The sequence below is a fragment of the Coregonus clupeaformis genome, unplaced genomic scaffold, assembly GCF_020615455.1.
Source record: "Coregonus clupeaformis isolate EN_2021a unplaced genomic scaffold, ASM2061545v1 scaf0353, whole genome shotgun sequence".
NCBI classification, from domain to species: Eukaryota; Metazoa; Chordata; class Actinopteri; order Salmoniformes; family Salmonidae; genus Coregonus; species Coregonus clupeaformis.
The window spans coordinates 320,198-339,727 of NW_025533808.1; the positions used below are offsets into that span (position 1 = coordinate 320,198).

Here is a 19,530-nt window from a genome sequence, read left to right on the forward strand (position 1 = left end):
AATCGAATCCACCAAGCCAATTTTATCCACCCAATCTTATTTAGCGTATTATTAAAGGGCCAAGATCCGTGTGTAGTTAGTGCGCAACTGCGCATCATAGACCGTATATGCCTATGGACCGTTGGTTTATAACCTAAAAGCCTACATATAGCCGATTGATTAATTTCCGACTGTTAACATTATTAGAATATAATATATCTTTATTTAAGCATTTGCATGGAATTCCATGTGGACATTCCATAAAACAAGCCAAAATAAAAAGCAATTTCACAATCTCTACAAGGCATATTTTCTAATACAAAAAGTAACATATTACAGTGCTTGCGAACAAATATATTGTTGTTCCTCTTACAGAATGACATTCACATTAAACCTACCACAGTAATACCATACCACAGTTAGTAATGTCTTAATGAATACACAATACTATGCAGCATTGAATAAAATCCATACAAAAATGTGATATAAAAATCTAAAACAATTCCATTAAATAATTTATTTAATACTTGTTTTTTTTTACTTTCACATTTTTTTCTTTGGAATGAACAGGGGTCTTCTAGATCATCACAAATGTTAGCCACTGTAACAAAAAGAACAGACCATCATATTGCATTAGGCATACCTGTGTTGTGAATCCAAGCTATCTGCAGTACCATATCCATCATATGCAAGTCAGAGCAGTCTTCATTGTTTCTTTGAATAATTAATTAACTGACCTGATGGAAGTCGAGCTCTATGGAGCCACTGTCATGAGCATCAATCTTCTTAAAGACTCCTGTAAAAAATAGAGTAGTTATCAATTATTTACAGTAAAAACAAACACACAGGTTACAGCCCAAATGATTAATTCAGTGCCTAGTGTTAGATTTGCTTGATTTTATATCATTTTAAAACACTGTTTCTTCATTAGTTTTAAAATGACCACAAACTGGAGTTTGTGTTTCAGCCCAACAGCCACTTGGTTTGGAAGAGAACAAACGACATAATTTGGAGTGAAACAACAGGCTTTGGGTTATGATAGGGTAAAACAGATGTTCATAAGGCAACTGTAAGTTTAATTCCTCAAGAATAAATGGCTATATCATTAACTGAAATGATGACCATTGAACAACAGGAAATCTTATGGATTGGGATTTTGAGAAAGCCAACAATACTCACTGAACATCATATCCAGACGCATAAGGCAGGCCACAAAGTTATCAAAGTCGATGGTCATGTCTGGCTCAGCGTAGCGAGCTATGAGGATCTGATAAATGCTGTTGTTCAAAGTGAAGCCTGAGGAAGGAAAAGAAGAGTTTCCTTGTTAGAAACTGAGCAGTGAAGCATTGAGTGCAATGACAGCCTGTGTACCTAAGACTTTATTTCTGTTGCAAACACCTTCAGTTCAGCTCAATTCACCTTACTCCAAACTGCTTCAATGGGTTTTTCATCTGTTATGCACATACATTATTCACTTATATGACCAATAAGCTTAGGCCTTGCTCAACGACTCAGTTTCTGGAATTTGAACTCTAAGGTTACTAGCACCAGTCCTTTTCCAAATCGGGTGCCTCATTACAATACTATTGATATTTGTCCTTTCCCCTATCTACTTCTACTTAACGGTGAACACTTTCACCAACCCATATATGTCAGATCTGCGAAATCTCCAAGGAAGCCAAAAAGATAGGCTCAATTAAAAAGTAGTCACAGGATCAGAAAATGCCAAGAGACTCGCCTGCTTCTTTCAGGGCCATACGCATCTCTGGAGTACTCATGGTGCCTGAATTGTCCATGTCATTCTTCTTATAGATACCCTGTAGGAACAAATGGCACATATTACCCAATTCAATATTTTTTTGTTATAACATATGGTCATAACAATGACGTCAAATGCATTACTGCCAGGTTAAACATGGCATGCTCCACATTATCAGCATAGGTAAGTACTACATCCACTATTTCCAACTTAATGTAATGTGTAATTGTATACATTGTGCATTGTTCCTAAGTAGAATTTTGTTTGTTAGTTTATCTTTTAGTTTTGTTGTAAATGTTGAGTATCTTATGTTCCTTGTGAAGTACTAGTGTAAAAAAATATGAGCCCTTATATTTGTCGTAAAAGATTGAACATATCTGTACTTTGTCGATTAGATTAAGATCACTTTATTGGTCAATTGAACACAAGGTCCGAAATTTGACTTCTGCTTTTAACCCAACCCCTCCGAAAGACACACATACATTCACATACAGGGAGCGATGCAGGGGGGCTGCCACACTGGGCGCCCAGGGAGCTGTTGTTGTTGTTAAGTGCCTTGCTAAAGGGCACACAATGGCATCTAGGATACCCTCTGGTTGCCAGCTCACTTCCAGACAGATTATTACCGTCGGACCCGGGATTGGAACTGGCAACCCTACCGTTGCTCGCCTCTCTAACTGCTCGGCTACCCGCCGCCGAAACGATGGCCATCTATTTGCAATAAATATGAGCGTATTACAGGGGTCAAGACCCTCCGCTTTTCTTTGTGTGACTAATCTAAGATATGCACCTCATCATTGTTTTTGGTTGAGCATGTTCTGTCATACCTGTGGCACCTGTTGTAGAAATTGCTGGGAACTACCAATAGAAAATAGCAATCAGGGCACCCACATCGGGGTAGAAATTCAAACCCTTCTCGACACATATCTTACCAGGTACTTCTGCACTTTCTTCCACAGAGTAGCGAACTCCCCAAGGCCCAATTTTCCATTTCCACTGTCCTACTGTAGAGTTAAGATTCAAACTTTCAGTACGAGCACACCATATCGAATAATTGGTTGAACATGGAACATAAGGAAATTCGTACCACTGGCAAGCAGATGAAAGCATTACTTTAGTTAATGTGATATAAGTTAGGAGATTGACATACTATAGTGTAGAACAGAGGAGGCTGTTTGGAGGAGCTATAGGAGGATGGGCTCATTGTAATGGCTGTAATGGAATAAATGGAACGGTTTGAAACACAGCAAACATATTTAGAATGGGAATACTGACGGAAAGAAAGGATACATCCATGAGGTTGACCATGATTCTACAGGTTTCAAGACTGAAGCCATCTGTTTTGATATCAGTTCCTGCAAAACAACAAAAATGACTATTGAGGGATATTCCAGAAAAGGGAGATTAATGAGTTAGCCAGCAAATGTTTGTCAGATCTTGAATCAATGCCGCTCCAGATAGAATTTTCAGCTCCAGAGACAGCTGAAACGATGACAATGAATCATCCACAAAAAACCTGCTTCATCACAGGTTAGCTCAACTCTATCCTGATTTTGTGGCTACACTCACATGTTCTCAACCAATGAAATCAAATGTCCTACCTCCTCCAAGAATCATGTGGATGAATTTGCTAGTTGTTTGTTGCACTGATACATTTGTACTAGGCCATCAATGAGTGTAACCTAAATAATAAATGCTTGCATTTGCTTTATTCATCTTTCTGGAATAGCCTTCAGGTCCATCTGATGCTGTGCGCTTTCTAAGTAGGAGGAGTAACAGAGACCATCCCTGAACAGCAAACCTTGGACGATCCAATGTTCCCAACAACACTTTGTCACTCAAGTCAACCGTGCAACCGGGGTGAGCAACAGTTGACTAGATCTCAGGGCGGGTGAAATCACTTGTACAATGGGCTATCCAACACTGCATAGCTACATACACTTCACATCTGCCTCAGATCCACAAAACAAAACTTTTGCTTACGTTTGGAGACAATCTTATTCATGATGGTTTTCAGCTCTGCTGCAGAGATCTCCATGTCCTGAAGAAATAAAACAAAAGACAATACATATAAAATACTCAAGAACCCCAAAGAGAAACCTTTTCAAGATGAATGATGTTTAGGTTCACCCTCGAACATCCTTTGTAAGTGGACGAGGTGGTTATGAGGTTGTAATGCACTGATAAAAGTGTCAAAAGAATGATGTGTAAAAAAGAATGTACATCTCCTGCAAGCTTTGTAAACAAGCCTCGAAATCCTGCGTCGACGTCATCATCAGATACAGTCTCCTAAAACATAATATAGTTGATATTAGAACATAAAAAGAATGTTTATGGATGTAAAGATATGAGAGCAATACTCACAATAAACCAAGAAACAGGATTCAAACTTTGTTTTACAGTACATAAACGAATAGATATTTACTAGAAATGGCATGGTAAAATGGTAATTACATAGTAATAACCTATGAAGAACATGTTTGTTTCTTTGGGATTCTTCTTAACAAGGACGACTAGGCACTATTCATTATTGTGTTAAGTATCAGAAAGTACCTTAAGCATTGGTACTACCCAATTTCCTAGTAAATACCAGGTAAATACTAGTGGAAACAATACCATAAAATTAAGTGAAACCAAGGCAGTCTGTGCACTACTCACATCATCTAAGTCTGCCTTGACAGGATCGTCACATGGTCTAGATAGCACAACATAAAACAAAACAAAAATGTTATATCTTAGCAGGCAGTAACAAGTCAGACTATCAACACATTACATTTCAGAGGTAATTGTGTGTGCAGGAGTAATTTAATCATTTACTGAATCGGCCCTTGGCCCTGAAAATGGATGAAACCTGAACAAAGGTGAGAGCATTACCGAGTCTCAGTCTGCTTCTCTGAGAAAACGCGGAGGCAGAAGTCACCATTTAGGTGTGGCTCGAAGGTGGAGGGCACAATGAGGTACTCCCCGGGGGGCATTTTGAAGCGGGTGCTAACCTCTCGAAGGTTGACGAAGGTCTCAGACCGGGCCTTCTGAGCATGTGTCAGGAAATAATTATTGTCCAAGTGAACCTCTCTCTGGCCATGAAACTGACAGGAGAATGAACCAAATCAGGGAAAGATGCAGGGTGTGTTTTAAGAAACAAACAAACAAAATGCAGTCATAAAGGTTATTTAAAGTACGGAACAGGTGTTGGAACCAAAATTATTTTCCAATTGTTTCGTTCTGAACAGAAACAATTTTTTTGTTCCATTCTGCTGTTCCCACCAGCAAAATAAAGTTCTGAACCGGTTCGAACCAAAAAGCAGTAACAGTTTATATCGTTCCTTTCTGTTCCTTTTTAAACCTCTGAAAAAAGTTTTACGTTTAGCTCGAAATTACATGATTTTACCAATGGATAAAGCAGCTTGCTATGGAGCGGGCAAGCTATGTAGATGCATTGGACAGACAAGTGTAATGCAGGGTGCGACATGCAACTGAAATTTTGCGGGTGAGGAGAGCGCTGGGCATCTTGTTGTTATGACATGCATTATCTTAATTAGGCCAACAGAATTATACCTACGGAGGAGCAGCTTCTATGAAGGAACTTTGAATGTCTTTGTACTTCAGAGAGTTTTGGCTTAACTATAACGTTCGACCAGAGCTAGCCCTTGATCATAATTCTCAGTTCCATTACATTACACATAATGCCGCCTAGAGTTTTCAAGAGCTAGACCAGAGCTAGCTAACAGGCTAGCTAGCTAACAAGCTTTTGTATGCAGAGCGGCACTATAATTAAAATAAAAACACGTCTTACCTTTTTGTAGTTAATAAATCCAATGTGAAACGTGATAACTATAGTATCCTTATCTAGCATTGAAAAAGTTAATCCATTGACCAATAAAAAATCTCTCTCCATAATTTCTGAATCACGCCTGTAACGTCAGTAGCTACAGTAGACTATGCATGCTTCGGAGGGAGGGGCAGGTAGCCTAAACACACACACTGGCAAAGATTTCCAGCTGGCAGGCAGGCAGACAGTGGAATACGTTTCTGAGTGACAGTGAAGGATTTGCATAGGTGCTATGTTGCATGTTTTTGTAGGACTGGAAAAAAATGCCTGGAACGTAAAATAACATTGTTAACCGGTTCCCATGCTTTTAAAATAACGGTTCTGTTCCGTAACAGTAGAGCTCACTTTCATTCTCGGTTCTGGTTCTGTTCTTCGAAATTGTTTATTATTTTCCAGTTTTTGGTTCTGTTCCCTGAACCGGTTCCAACCCCTGGTATGGAATACAGTAAAAGGAGGGTACTGTAGCATATGTAAACATACATAGAAGACCTTTGTTGACATTTGGTCATTACACACTGCACGGTCACTTTGGTTAATCCCTCACCTGTGGTGGAACCTACAACAAAAGAAAAAAACTATATTTTCACCTCATATCAACTCATTTGTCTTCTGCAAATATCTGTTAATGTGATGCAATTATAATGCATTGTAAGAATTCTGATATGCATGTATGAGCCCCTTATATAGTCTTAGAATCATCTCATAATGACAATGAAATCCTGACTAAATAACAGCTATTTTCAGTCAGTTGGAAAATTGCAGCATCGAAATAAACAGTTATCCAAATATATAAATCGGCCAACGCCAAAAACAAAACATTTAAATACATTTGACAAAATCGGCCAATGCCAACAGAGCATGTCAGACTCCTTTGAGATCTGAACACCTTGACTATCTAGTTCAATTCGTCCAAATTGTACAAGGAGTATGGGGTAAGTGGAATGTTTTGTGAAACTGCTTTGCCCGCTAAAACCTACCGCCTTTTCTCGAGACACCGCAGGGGGTTGAGAAAGACCTTCCTCACCTCATAGATGGCGAAGCCAATGGTGTGCATGTCCTCGCCTACTTTCCTCAGCCGGCGCCGGTTCTTCTGGATCAGGCCCACCACGAAGCTGCAGCCCACCTCGTTATCGTCAGGGTCATCGTCCGCCTCATCCAGCCTGATCACAAATTGGGGGTTCATCCAGAAGGTGTCTGGAGTTGGGAGGGAGGTAATGGAATAATCTGAAGTGTCTTGGATTTTTTAAAGCATGAAATAGTGTGAGTTTACTTGGAAAGTATTTTGTTTGAGGAGTGTTAAGCTGAATGAGGTTGAATACAACAGTACACCCAGCAAACCAAGAACATTCCCAGCCAACATTAGCTAACATTCCAATTATTACGTTTTATTTAGGTTTTAAACAAACATTAGCAATATATAATTTCACAAACAACAAAGTGCTATTTCTAGTCTACTTTCAAATATCCTTGGAATGTTGTGCTAATATTCAATAAAATGTTGTGCACAGCATTTGTAACAGCTACCACTGATTCCACTAAACAAAGACACTGCGTAAACATTGCCAGCTTTGTAAACATTGCTATGAATTGAATATAATTCCAGCTTTTGTACTGGCTTTTGCACTATTGATGAATATCAAATAGGTTCCATTGAAATGAATGGTTCTCTGTTCTCTATGTGAAAGTATAGAGACGAATATGGTCACTTTTGAAGACTTTAGCAATTGTACTCACGGGCGTGGTTCCTGCACCCCCCAGCAGTGGAACCCTTCCTCCAGCTACCATCATAGTTACACACGCTCCAGTGCTTCACAGAGTCATCCGTTAGCGTATCTGGGGTCAGAGTGCAAATCTCTATGCGCGAGTAATGCCGCAGGAACTCTGTAAATGACATCCTGCACATGGGCAAGAATAGGTGGAATCCTTAGCTGATACAGTTGATCGATTAAAGGGGACAGATACACTTTAAAGGTAGGTGCATTTTGTAACTTTCATTTCATTTTCATTTCAGGTACTATGAAAACATTTGGGCAAGAAGCGTAACAAAAAAACGAAACAGAAAAACGTAAGCGTAACAAAAAACACCAACATTTGCTACAACCCACCCTTCAGTTTAGAAACAAGAACAGGGGCAGCACTTTTGACTGGAAATTACAGAATGCACCTTTCAATGGTCATAACATAAAACCTTTTCAGGCACAATAGTTACTGTTACGTGAACGCATATGACATAACAGGTGTCTAAGGCTTTGGCTACAGCTAGAATCTTTTGCCTAAAAGAGTTCTTAAGGCTTTGGCTAGATCTAGCAATTTTAGCCTAAGTTTAGCGGACATGAGTCGGGCTCATAGTCTTGTGATGAGGTAGCAAGTCACCTGCAAGTGACTTCAAAATCAATGTCACTGGCCCAAGAGGACATTTCCTCTTGTTCTAGGTCAAGACGTTGGTTTCTCCTGTGAGAGACCAGGGTTCACATCGCGCCCGTGACATAAGGGCGACATTTTCGTAGTGCAAAACCATTGTGCAAGTTCAGAAATTAGCATAAACCTTAATATAATTTGGCAGCGTGATTTATTTGGAAACTCTTCTTCAAGAATAAGCGTTAAAAGGAGGCGGTTATCTAAACTATAGTATTCATCGCCTTATAACACACATTGTTGAAAAGTTTGCTACTTGGCATTTGGTGACATAAGTATGAAAAATGTATGCACTCACTAACTGTAAGTCGCTCTGGATAAGAGCGTCTGCTAAATGACTAAAATGTAAATAAGATATGTAATGTTTATGACATTATTATGACACTGTTGTGGGGAGCAGCTCAGTGTGTTACCCAAATGTGTTAGTATCAGACACATGGTTATCAACTCTAAATAACTACAATTGTTGTACCAGAATTCTCCATCATCAGCTTTGACATTCTGGCGCTCTGAATCATCCACGGAGTTCCACTCGGAGGAGCTGCAAGGAGGGCAAAGCAGTGAAAGGTCATTTTACTATAAGGTACAAGGAGCATTCATTTCTCTGAGCTATTGTTCTGATAAAGGCACACCTGTCACTCCAAGCCCCTGTCCACTCCACTTGACCCCAAGGGTTACGTATTCTGATCAGCTTCTCCTTACGGCCACGATAGGTCACCTTAAACACACGCACAACTTACACATAATTACCCTCATGGACCCATGTGGGTGGTGGAATGACACTTTACATTAAGTCACCCTTCTGCCATAACCAGAATGTTTATAGTTAGCAGAATGTAACTATTTATCTTTTTTTTATTCTACAGTGACCAAAATGTTAAAAATTCCACGCATCTACACCATCTACTTTCATTTTGGAAGGCTTTCGGTTTTTTTCTCACCTCAACAGCCCCTGTTAGGGAGTAGGCATGCCCTTTCACCAGCTTCTGTTGTGTGACTGCCTCCGAATCAGCGGCACTGGTTATCTGCACCAACACAGGAAAACTGGGATTTGACCAAAGAATTGTAGTGGTGTGAGAAAAAACTTGGAATGAACTCGGAACTGAATTGTTATACAAGACCTAGATGTTCATACTGTATATATTTTAAACTTCAACACGACCTGGTTACTTCCTACCAAAATACTTTTTCCTTGCCACTGAGACGCCTGCTTGGTCTTTTGTCTTTTAGGCTTAGGTCTAGGTTACTGTTATTAAGCATTTTGTAACAAATGTGTTTAAAAAAGCACTGCAGAATTTGATTGATTGATTGATCTGTTTATGTTACACATTTTCCCCTTTCTACTCTACCTCTCGTAATGTATTTCACACATCCATTTTCCATTTCTAAAGGCACACACTGTGCAAAGAAAACCTGTATAACCAACACACTATCCAACAGGATAACTTGAAACATATATTTTAACGATGTCTATGGTGACAACTGTGCTGTTAAAATAAACAGCGTGAAAAGGACCGAGAAGAGAGCCTTACGTCAATGGAGCAGCCAAGCAGAGCCCCTGACTCGATTGCCTTCTTAATAATCTGGAACATGTTCGAAGGGGGTTGCCTCAGGTCGTAGTTCTCTGCAATGCCCCCAGTAAAGTCCTCAAAGCCCTCAGTGGTGGAGCCCCCAGACAAGGCCTCGTAGCAGCCATTCACCCTGTGGGCAAGACAGAAAGACTGTGAAATTAAAAAGACTAGATCACACAGATGTTTAAAATAGGTCACACAATATTTTCCCTACATTGCCTAAAGAAAGTATTGTATTCCTAGCATTTGCCATGCAATATTTGCGTTCTGTCCGCATAGATTTTTGACTGCTACACTGCCAGTTTATCATTAAGTGCAAGGAATATAGACTCACTTGGCGTAGGCCTTCTCCAGCAGTGCACTCCAGAACTCTGAGCCCTCAGCTGAGTGAACAAACAGCAGCTCTCCATCTTTTGTGGGCAGCCTGTCATCAATGACAACGTCCACCCACTCCCCAAACTGCCAAAACTGTGTAATGGGAGGGAGAGAAATTAATCAATACAATTTCGTACCTTAATTATTCAGTTTAGACCATGTGTATTTTCAAACCTATGGATTTAAATGTTTAAAAACGTGTAGTATATTTTGATTACAGTAAAAGGTACACATTGTTACCTATTTGTATTTTGGGTGAGTACACATTGATTACAAATTCTACCAAACAAAAGCCCAACATTTGTTCACTTTCTTCACTTTCATTTTACCTGAAAGTGAAAAATTCCAGCGTAACTTTCCCCAAAGCTCTGTCCAATGGGGACCACTCTAGCCATGACATCTTCATTGAGCGTCAAAGAGGCAATGGCAGCCAAAAGCCAACAGTCACCTAAATAAAAAATTAAACAAAGAACAGGATCTAAGTTTGTATATTTGGGTTATTTATATAGATGAAGGTTGTGTACTTTTTGGGAATATATGTATTATCATGTTTACCACAAGCAGTGAGTGCACCAAGGTATTGCCCAATGCAAACAAGAGTGCATTGTGACATGTGGCAACACACTGGAAGGATATGTCTGTAGCTGTCACGTTCGTTGATGAACGGGTCAGACCAAGGCGCAGCGTGATATGTTTATTATACCGAATAAACACAACGACAAACTAAACGAAACGTGACGTCCAAGGTAGACAAACAACATACCTTACACGGAACAAGATCCCACAACCCACTAGTGCCAATAGGCTGCCTAAGTATGGTTCCCAATCAGAGACAACGAGCGACAGCTGCCTCTGATTGGGAACCACACCGGCCAACATAGATCTAGACATACTAGATCCAAACATAGAAAATACAACATAGAAAATCACACCCTGACTCAACAAATAAGAGTCCCCAGAGTCAGGGCGTGACAGTAGCTAATCTCCTCTCATATACTCTAGGTTTGAATGGGGACAGGGAACAATAAACAGATCTGGTAGGTCCACCCAGACAACAGCGAAAAGCCAACAGTCACTTGACAATAAAATAACTAATTCTAAGTGGTTTAACTAGTTGATATCTATTATATTTTCAATGCAGTTGTGACATTTGCAATGGTAGGCTAAACATTAACTGGAGACAAACATTTCTGTAAACTAGCGTCCTATCATAACGTTTGTTATGAGGACATAGGCCATTGAGTTAAATGTTCAAGTTAAGTCAACTGAGGAAATCAAATTAACAAAACTAGGTAACAAAATATTAGTTATATTATACCGTTTTTCTCAATCACGTGCAAGCGTTTTTTTCCGGAACTATGGCCAAACGTACCTATTGCAGAACAACAATGATCAAATACCCAAATTAATTTGCCAAACTTCAGATCACTTTCTTGTCTTTGTATCTGGATTGCATATCTTAGATGCCCTTTTGCAAAACTATAAATACAAAATTCGGTAACACTTTACTTGACACCTAGCGTCATAACACATTATGATAGGGTCATAACCATGACATAATATGTCATAACAGCTGACATAACTTGTCATAACCTGTGATAATATGGTGATAACACTGTCATGACCCATTTATTTACACCTGTTGTGCACACTCTTGGCATTCTCTCAACCAGTTTTGATGTCTTCACTATTATTCTACAATGTAGAAAATAGTCAAAATAAAGAAAAACCCTTGAATGAGTAGGTATTCGAAAACTTTTGACCGGTAGTGTATATTGCGTTATTCTATGGCTGGTTATGACACCTACATTCCAATGTGTTTTTTCCCTGCCAAGAAATTTCCTTTCGATTGAAAGTTTGTTTCTTAAATCCTGTGTTGTTGTTGTATTGAATTGTTTACAGTCATGTTTTTAAATTGTATGACACTGTCAAGAAGCAGTATGACCATCCTGTGTCACTTTGCTTGGACTAAGAATATACACTTTATGACACTGTCAAGCAGCATTATGACCATCAGAATCATATAAGCCAGATAGGCCTATTACATACACACCCTTATGTCAGTCATCAGTCAAAAAGAGGGTGTCTTGTCCTGTTCCTGAAATCTGCTCCTGCATTCATCAGCAACAGAGAATTGGGGTAGGTACATCTCTGACATCAATGTGTGAGCAATTATAATGATAATTCAATATGGTCAATTTCAGAAAATTGTATATAACATAAAAATACTGTTGACAAATAGGCTATGGTGTAATGGAATGTTCTGCCTTGTGATGTAGGGCTTATGCAGTGCATGAAGTTGACGTTTTAAGACATGAGTGTAGGGGCTGTACTAGTCCAATTTGCGTTTGATGCTTTTTCCAAAGGCAGTTTTCCCATAAAAATTGCTTTGCAGTGGAGCCTACAATAGTGTAACATAACTTACCTAGAGCTCCTTGACAGATATCTGTTCTGGTGGCTCCTCCAACAATGAACTCTGGACTTGAGCACAACTCCTGAGGATATTATGTCACATTTAACCATGCATTAACCACAATAGCAGAAAAACAAACAAAGCCTACAGTATTTTCTATGCTTAGGATATCTCATATAAAAGCAAAGGGAAAATTGATAAATCTAGTAAAATTGTCAAATGGTATATTAAGACATTCACAATCTACATAGCATATGAAATATTGTTATGCCGTCGCAAATGCCAAAATCTTTACAATCATTGAAGTGCATAAATCAATGTTTAGCTTGGTTTTATCCTGGCCTCTTGTGGACAAATCTCTGCAGCATGAAAAGGCTATTGACGCAGTTGAGTTCGTTTGCGTCAAAAGCCCCTCTACTGAATATTTTAGAAAATACTCGCAGAATAGGCTATAGGCAAAATGATGCACGGGGTAGTTAAAAACGCACGGGGCAACAATACGAACGGAGTAAATATGATGGGAAATAGGAAATCCCTATATATTATAATGTTTCAAATAAACATTTCTAAATAAACTAAAGCATATAACATTAATGGGTGGAAAAAATAGACTTACTCCTGGCCTTTTCCATTGCACTGCTTTAGTTTTGTACAAGCTTGGTCCAAGTTCATTAAAGCCCAAAGACTCGGGTGCGGCTGGGAAAGTTGGATCCGAGAATAGCCCTCCTCGACTTAAACATTGCGCCCTAAGCGCTTCAAAATCCTGATTGAGATATTTCACGGCATTGGCATTGGTGCCAAATCCTGCAGCCAATGCCCGCTTTTTGGCTAGGTTAGACGCCATTCTAGACTTTTTCAGTGAGATGCTGTACAACGTCGCTATCACCTAAAATGTACAGATGTTTCAGTCCCATAGAAAGTTTTGTTGTGACTCTCCGCCCAAAACTTTTACAGGCGTGGCTTGTCAGAAGCAAATGAATGAGTGTTTTCTCAACATCTCTTACGGAAAAAGAAAGGGATCAATCTAAAATCTCCATACAATGTTCACATCTTTAATTGCACATTAACACATATTTTAAAATAAATAATCTCAATGCACGTGGATTAACAATTTAGCTCCAAGTTCCCAAAATCAAACTGCATCAGAGATCTCTACCATTCACTGGGCATTTAATATTAATTGAACGTTCTCTGTAGTGTAGCCAACACTGATAGACTTTCCATTAACAAAGTAAACTAATAATAGTCTAGGCTAATAGTAACTAGTCTACTTTGTATAATAGGGGTCCCTTTGAAGGACCATCAATGTCCACACACACAGCACTCCTCTTTTGCTGTTGTTGTATGTCAGCTACAATTACCCCCTGGGAACTAATACAGGTCATTGAATTGAATGTGTTCCTCAACAATGCTGAGACATCTTAGGCCAATACCTGTATGGTGCAGGCAACAGATGCCACACCTCCACCTCTGTCTTTATAGACTGCAGGTGAATTGACTCCACCCCTTCACACCTATCTCCCCAGTCCCAAAAGCCTTTTACTATACACACAGGAGCAACTACAGCACAGTTCACATACTGCAGCCATCTGAGTTCACAGCACCATGTCCAGTATAGCTAACCACTTGGCCAGGAGGAAAGCTAGGGAGGAAGGTGAAGGCAGCAACGACAAGGCCATCCCCTTTAACAAGCAAGACTTCCAGAGCCTGAGGAGAGTCTGGAGAGCGGGAAACTCTTCAGTGACCCATCCTTCCCTGCTGATTGGAACTCTCTTGGGTACAATGAGTTGGGTCGCTACTCCTCAAAAACCCGGGGCGTGGAGTGGAAAAGACCAACGGTAAGGACTTTGTCTCAGTATAAGGAGGATAGCTGAAGGAGGTATATCTACAAGGATGTGGCAGACAATCCACGTCTCACATGATAGTAGCCATTTCTGTTTTAGTAGTTTGTTAGATGTGCAGCAACAAAGAGGCACTTATCAATCTGATTCTTACTTTGGTTCTTGTTGCAATTTCATCAAGATATATGTATCGAGCTCACAACATGTCTTTTGGATGAATAACTTGTTCAGGCTTTTGTTTTACTTTGTTTTAGAAGGCCCCATTGTTTTCCCTTCTCTTACTTTCTGTGTCCTTATTTAATATTCTGTGTATTGGGATTGTTCAGGATTTGTTTACAAAAATACATGGATGGACAACATCTTCTTACCACAATTGACAGATTAAAATGAAATTGTAAGGTGGAACAATTAACACCCCAACCCCCCCTCCTCCCAAATAACTTCTGTGTCCATGTCACCAGGGTAACCTCCTCATGGCTCAAGTTTCTATGTTATGCCCCAATGACTTATTTTCACAGACAGGTGGAATATATTCAGGCATAAATAGGCTTAATTAGTCAATAACTGAAAATGTGATTTCTTCATCATTGATTGCCATTGGGTGACATTTCTCTAGTCTGTCTCAAACCTCTTGATTGAAGATTAACCATAGTGCAGATAATTATTTAGATGTGTTGGAAGGTAAATTAAGTCTTGATAAAAATGTAATTGCAACTTACTGCCTGTATTTGTGCTGGCACCCTGTCTCAAGCATGCAAATTCAATGTACTGTACCTATATTCTGTCACTGTTTTGCTCTGCCCTTGAAACAAATTAAACTCCATACAGCTCATTTGGTCTTAATGTAGGGAAACAATTCATGCCTTATATTGTGCATTTTAGCATAATCTGGAGCAAAGTACCAATTGCTTAGTCTTTTTAAATGAACCGAATTCCTCCTATATTAATTCTGTTAGGTAAACAACCTATGCGTTTTCCAAACAGGAGTTGTGCTCAAGCCCTCAGGTCATTGTTGAAGGAGCCACGAGAACTGACATCTGCCAAGGGGCTTTGGGTGAGTTTGACACCTTATCCCCATACCTATATTGTTCTGTGTATTTGCCATAACATGAGATAAGGTGTGATGAGATTATACTTTGTTTGGTTGAAAATAAATTAGCTTTACATATCCAAACGGCACCTTTACTACACCAATTCCTTCCAGACAATATAGTGCACACCCCAAAGCAGGGTTATTAAGGATGTTATCTCACATTGTGATGTAGTGGTGTTAAAAGAGTCAGGCGCAGGAGGGTAAATCACAGAAAAACAGGCTTTAATCCGCAAAAATACAGGGTTTGTTGTGGAAAAGAACCACTATACTTTATTACAAATAAGGTCTTACAGAGTTTTTGTTGCATCAAGAAATGACTTTATTAAAGTTTTCAACAAAGCCGATACCAGTCTGCAGAGTGGCACACCCCCTTACGGTCTCCCTCCATCTTATATCGTCCTTTTCAGTTTTCCCACTCTTTTATTGCTCTGCCCACTTCCTTTGTCTCTGAGAGCGGCTAAACTCAACTTTCATTAAGTTCAGAGTACTACAATCAATCAATCCTTATCTTGCAAAAACACTAATGTTTAGTTTAAACTCTGGTCAACCCTGGCTCTTTTCACTGTGTTTGAAGACAAAACAAACGGCCCAAGCCAGTCTTTGATATGATAAGACTGACAGAATCATTAGATCATTTGTTTTGGTACTGTCCATTTGTAGCTTGTTTTTGGACACAGGTCCAGGAATGGTATGATAAGATAAGACAACCATGGATCTAAGTAAGAGCAAGCAATCTGACCCTAGGGCAGATTCCCTCTCTACTCACCCACACAGTGAAATTAAATGACCCAATACAATTCCTGGCCCAGTAACAAATAACTCTAACTTTATGCTCTTGATTAACCCAGTTCTACCTCATAGTCCATTAAACTCTACAGTTCATTAATAATAATTCACCACATATCCCTCCTCATGGGATGACTAATCCCATAACCTTACAAAAGTATATTATGTTTATGCTATCAATCACCATCCTTGCATTCAAAGTTATACTCATAATGAACAATATTAACATTTCTACCTAAACCAATTCCAATATAAGTGTTAGTATCCTAACACATTAAAACTATTGTAGTGTTGTTTTAGCCATACTACCTAGGACATGTTTAAGAATAATATCAATATCTTTAACTCACATAACTTCATTCAGATCAATCTGTCAGTTTACAATTCATAATCATACTCAAATTAATTACCCAAAACAAATTTAGAATGACAATTCTTAGTTAGTCACCTTGGTTCCATCATTCAAAGTTAAAACTCTCACCTTGGCACATATTGACACTGGCATACTGTATAGTTATATTACCACAATTCTAACATGACCTTCCTCATAACGAGAATTACAACAGATCAGTATCCCAATGCATTCCTAGTCTAAATTACTATAAATTTAGCAGTGTATACTACCTCCTCAATTCAACACACTACCTCAACTAACACTCCCTTCCTCTACCGGCACTCAATCTTCTGGCGTCCTCCTTATGTTCTTCAGATAGCTTCATAGTTCATCTTGGATTGCCCATGGCAATGTCTCAATTCCAATGTCACACCTGAGCCGCCCCACCTCCACCATCATTCTGTTTTGTCCATTTTGCCAACCAGTATACCCAAACTATGAAGAATGTTGTATTTGCATAGATCTCTCTTCCTGCTCACTCCACATGGACTCCTGTCACATTCTTGAGAGAAAAGGCACAAAAGAGAAGGCAATTGATTGCTTTGATTTGATGCTGGATTCAGGTCTCCTGGCAGAGGTGGTGTCGGACAGGAACGTCTTCAACGCCTTTGTTGCTCCTCTTCAGCTGGGTAGAGGGTTTTTGGTTTTTATTGAGGTTTACACCGTTCTGGACCGAATTATCTCTGCTATGCATTACGACACTATCCGTAGTAACCTCAGGAAAGGACAGATCAAAACAGTTTAGTTGAGTTAATTTCTAATCCAAAACATCCCTATAAGCATTGACTATATGACAAATTATTATGTTTCACCACTCATTCTTAATACCAATTTCTAATACTTGATCCTGCTGCCTGATAGATTTTTATTTGAGGGGTCCCTGTATTCCAAAGGCTATCTGTTTAAACGCCACCTAGTTTCACATTCTCCCTTGAATTCTCCCAAATTATATAACCCAATTGTTTTATTGTAACATTCCTATATTTCCTCATAGTCCATTTGATATTACTCTGGTGTTTCCCTTTTCCTTGTTCCTATTCTAACAATTGCTTACACTTCTCTCCTCATCCTGGTTGATCATAAAATTGTTTATAGTTAGAATTTCCTAAATATTACAAAAGTTGTGATTGAATCCTAGCACACAGTCCTGGTAACTGTGGAGATTTTGAACTACTGTTAATTCTTTAAACGGAGATGTGGTGCATATTAGACTATTTTCTTTATTTAATTGTAATGTAATATATTGTACTCATCTATACCAATCATTGTTTAACGGCTCCTTCCATTCCCTTTCTTATGTATTTGGTATGGCTCTAACATGTACAGGGTTTAGTGCACTTTCCCAAGGAATAACTACTCCAACAACACTTCCCCCTGGAACTCTAACACTAAGTACTACATCAAATTGTTTATCTAAGTTTTGAACTGTTATCCTTATGTCTATGATCCATTTGTTTTTTTCTTTTATTATCTTACCTTAAGGTCACCGTTACCCCATGTGATTTCCCCATACTCCTTGTGCTGGTTCCTCCCACACCAATAACCATTTAACCCTTGTATTTTAATAGTGATCCCTTTCTGTATTTTAGTTATGGTTCCTGCCTGTGCAGGAATATACATTCTAATCCTGTCTATATCCCTTATATGTCTTGTTCTTCTGCTCTTTACTATTATCAGTACCCCATTCCCATTATTCTCAGGGAACTAGTCAAGTGCAAAGAAATCAATGATGGGGATATCTGGTGCGTCTTGAATGTCTTGAATGTCTGGAATATCTCGAAGATCTAGAAGGTCTTGAAAGTCTTGGTGGTCTCTTAGTCATCAGTTCCCTCACTCTGGTACAATGGTTTAGATGATACCCGATCGCGCTCCCCTCTATCCGTACCGCCGTTGGTGTATCCTGGACGACGATGTATGGTCACTTTAGCTGTTAACCTTCTTCCGTCACTAGGGTCTCCGGATCAGCCAGAGTCCCTCTCAATCTATCGACATCGGTCTGCGAAGAGTGTCCTTCTATCAGCCTACCCATAAGGAAGCTCGGAGTTACTGCTGCAAGGACACACAAGCACAGACACACACAAAAGATAACAATGCTACCCAATGGCGGGGCCATCTTCCTCTTCTGGGGTTGGAACACTCCTATAGTGGGAAACATGGATCTAAGTATCTGTCTCCGCCACTTTTACCATCATTGAGGTAGCCAACAACACCTGGTACAGGCCAACTCTTTCCAACTCTTTCTTCCGTAGTCTTTTACCATCACATAGTCTCCAGGGCGCAGAAAATACACAGATTCTCCTACTCCGTTGGGCAGAGTTCCCTTCACCCATGGGAAAAAAAATCTTAAGAACATTGTTAGGTTAGGTGAGACACAGTATGCTACTTATGTCCTCTCATCCGTCAGGAGAAGCCTTGAGATTATGAAGCGCACCTATTTCCAGCTCGTTGTAGTCCACTCATTTCATAGACAGACCGCCTCTACACCCTGCCTCCTATCACAAAAACAAAAAAGATTTAACCTAACCCATAACACATTATTACTACTGCTCATATCCTTAAAACAATTTGCATGTCTTACCACAAAAACATTAAAAATATTAAAACCATTAAAAACCATTAAAACTCCTGTAAGCCCAAAAATCATTAAAACACCTGTAAAACCCCTGTAATCCCAAAAGAACAAAATCGTTAACAACTTCCCCCCTTTGGACACGCATCACATCGTGATTCATGTGTTCAAAAAACAAAAACAACAACAATATTGCTTGTTAAACCAAAAATAATAATTGAACTTAAAATGACAACCCTTGATGATATCTTAACCCAACTAACTCTCTCACTTCATCCTTGTCCTGTTTGGAATGATGTATAGGATGAATGCCAAATTATATACTTCTTCACAATTCCTTATTATAATCAACCCCCAATTCAACATGCCTCCGGATTTACAGTGCGGGTGATCAAGTCACACTATAAAGCCAGGACAGCTTGCAGAGGTCATTGAAATCATTCAATGAATTGTTCCATCAATAGTATACCACTCATTAACAACCGTCAATACATTTCAAAATAAAT

General features: G+C 39.2%; 1 protein-coding gene across 2 annotated transcripts; it reads right to left on the bottom strand.

Annotated features, from left to right (window-relative positions):
- Positions 1 to 71: 71 nt before the first annotated feature.
- Positions 72 to 13,248, bottom strand: LOC123484545 (calpain-2 catalytic subunit-like). 2 transcript variants are annotated; one of them, XM_045215011.1, is made up of 21 exons: positions 12,958 to 13,248; positions 12,354 to 12,423; positions 10,258 to 10,376; positions 9,888 to 10,021; positions 9,515 to 9,683; positions 8,924 to 9,007; positions 8,615 to 8,700; positions 8,455 to 8,523; positions 7,302 to 7,462; positions 6,592 to 6,761; positions 6,112 to 6,123; positions 4,613 to 4,824; positions 4,397 to 4,433; positions 3,962 to 4,027; positions 3,722 to 3,779; positions 3,029 to 3,093; positions 2,671 to 2,739; positions 1,718 to 1,796; positions 1,159 to 1,275; positions 717 to 775; positions 73 to 580 (listed from the first exon to the last, which is right to left on the bottom strand). In XM_045215011.1, exons 1-21 carry the CDS (start codon positions 13,183 to 13,185, stop codon positions 557 to 559), a joined length of 2,088 nt encoding a protein of 695 aa, XP_045070946.1. In that variant the 5' UTR covers positions 13,186 to 13,248; the 3' UTR covers positions 73 to 556. The 2 variants fall into 2 exon arrangements, with proteins under 2 accessions (XP_045070947.1, XP_045070946.1); XM_045215012.1 differs by lacking the exon at positions 6,112 to 6,123 and having other exon boundaries at positions 72 to 580.
- Positions 13,249 to 19,530: the final 6,282 nt, after the last annotated feature.

Bases quoted from the DNA above. Each gene is read 5' to 3' on its own strand.
- LOC123484545 (XM_045215011.1), bottom strand. From the start codon at position 13,185: ATGGCGTCTAACCTAGCCAAAAAGCGGGCATTGGCTGCAGGATTTGGC. The intron at 3,780-3,961 runs GTACATTCTTTT...TTATTTCTTCAG, and splicing joins TTACAAAGCTTGCAGGAGAT to GACATGGAGATCTCTGCAGC. The intron at 2,740-3,028 runs GTATCCTTTCTT...ACTCTACAGTAG, and splicing joins TCATGGTCAACCTCATGGAT to GACAGTGGAAATGGAAAATT.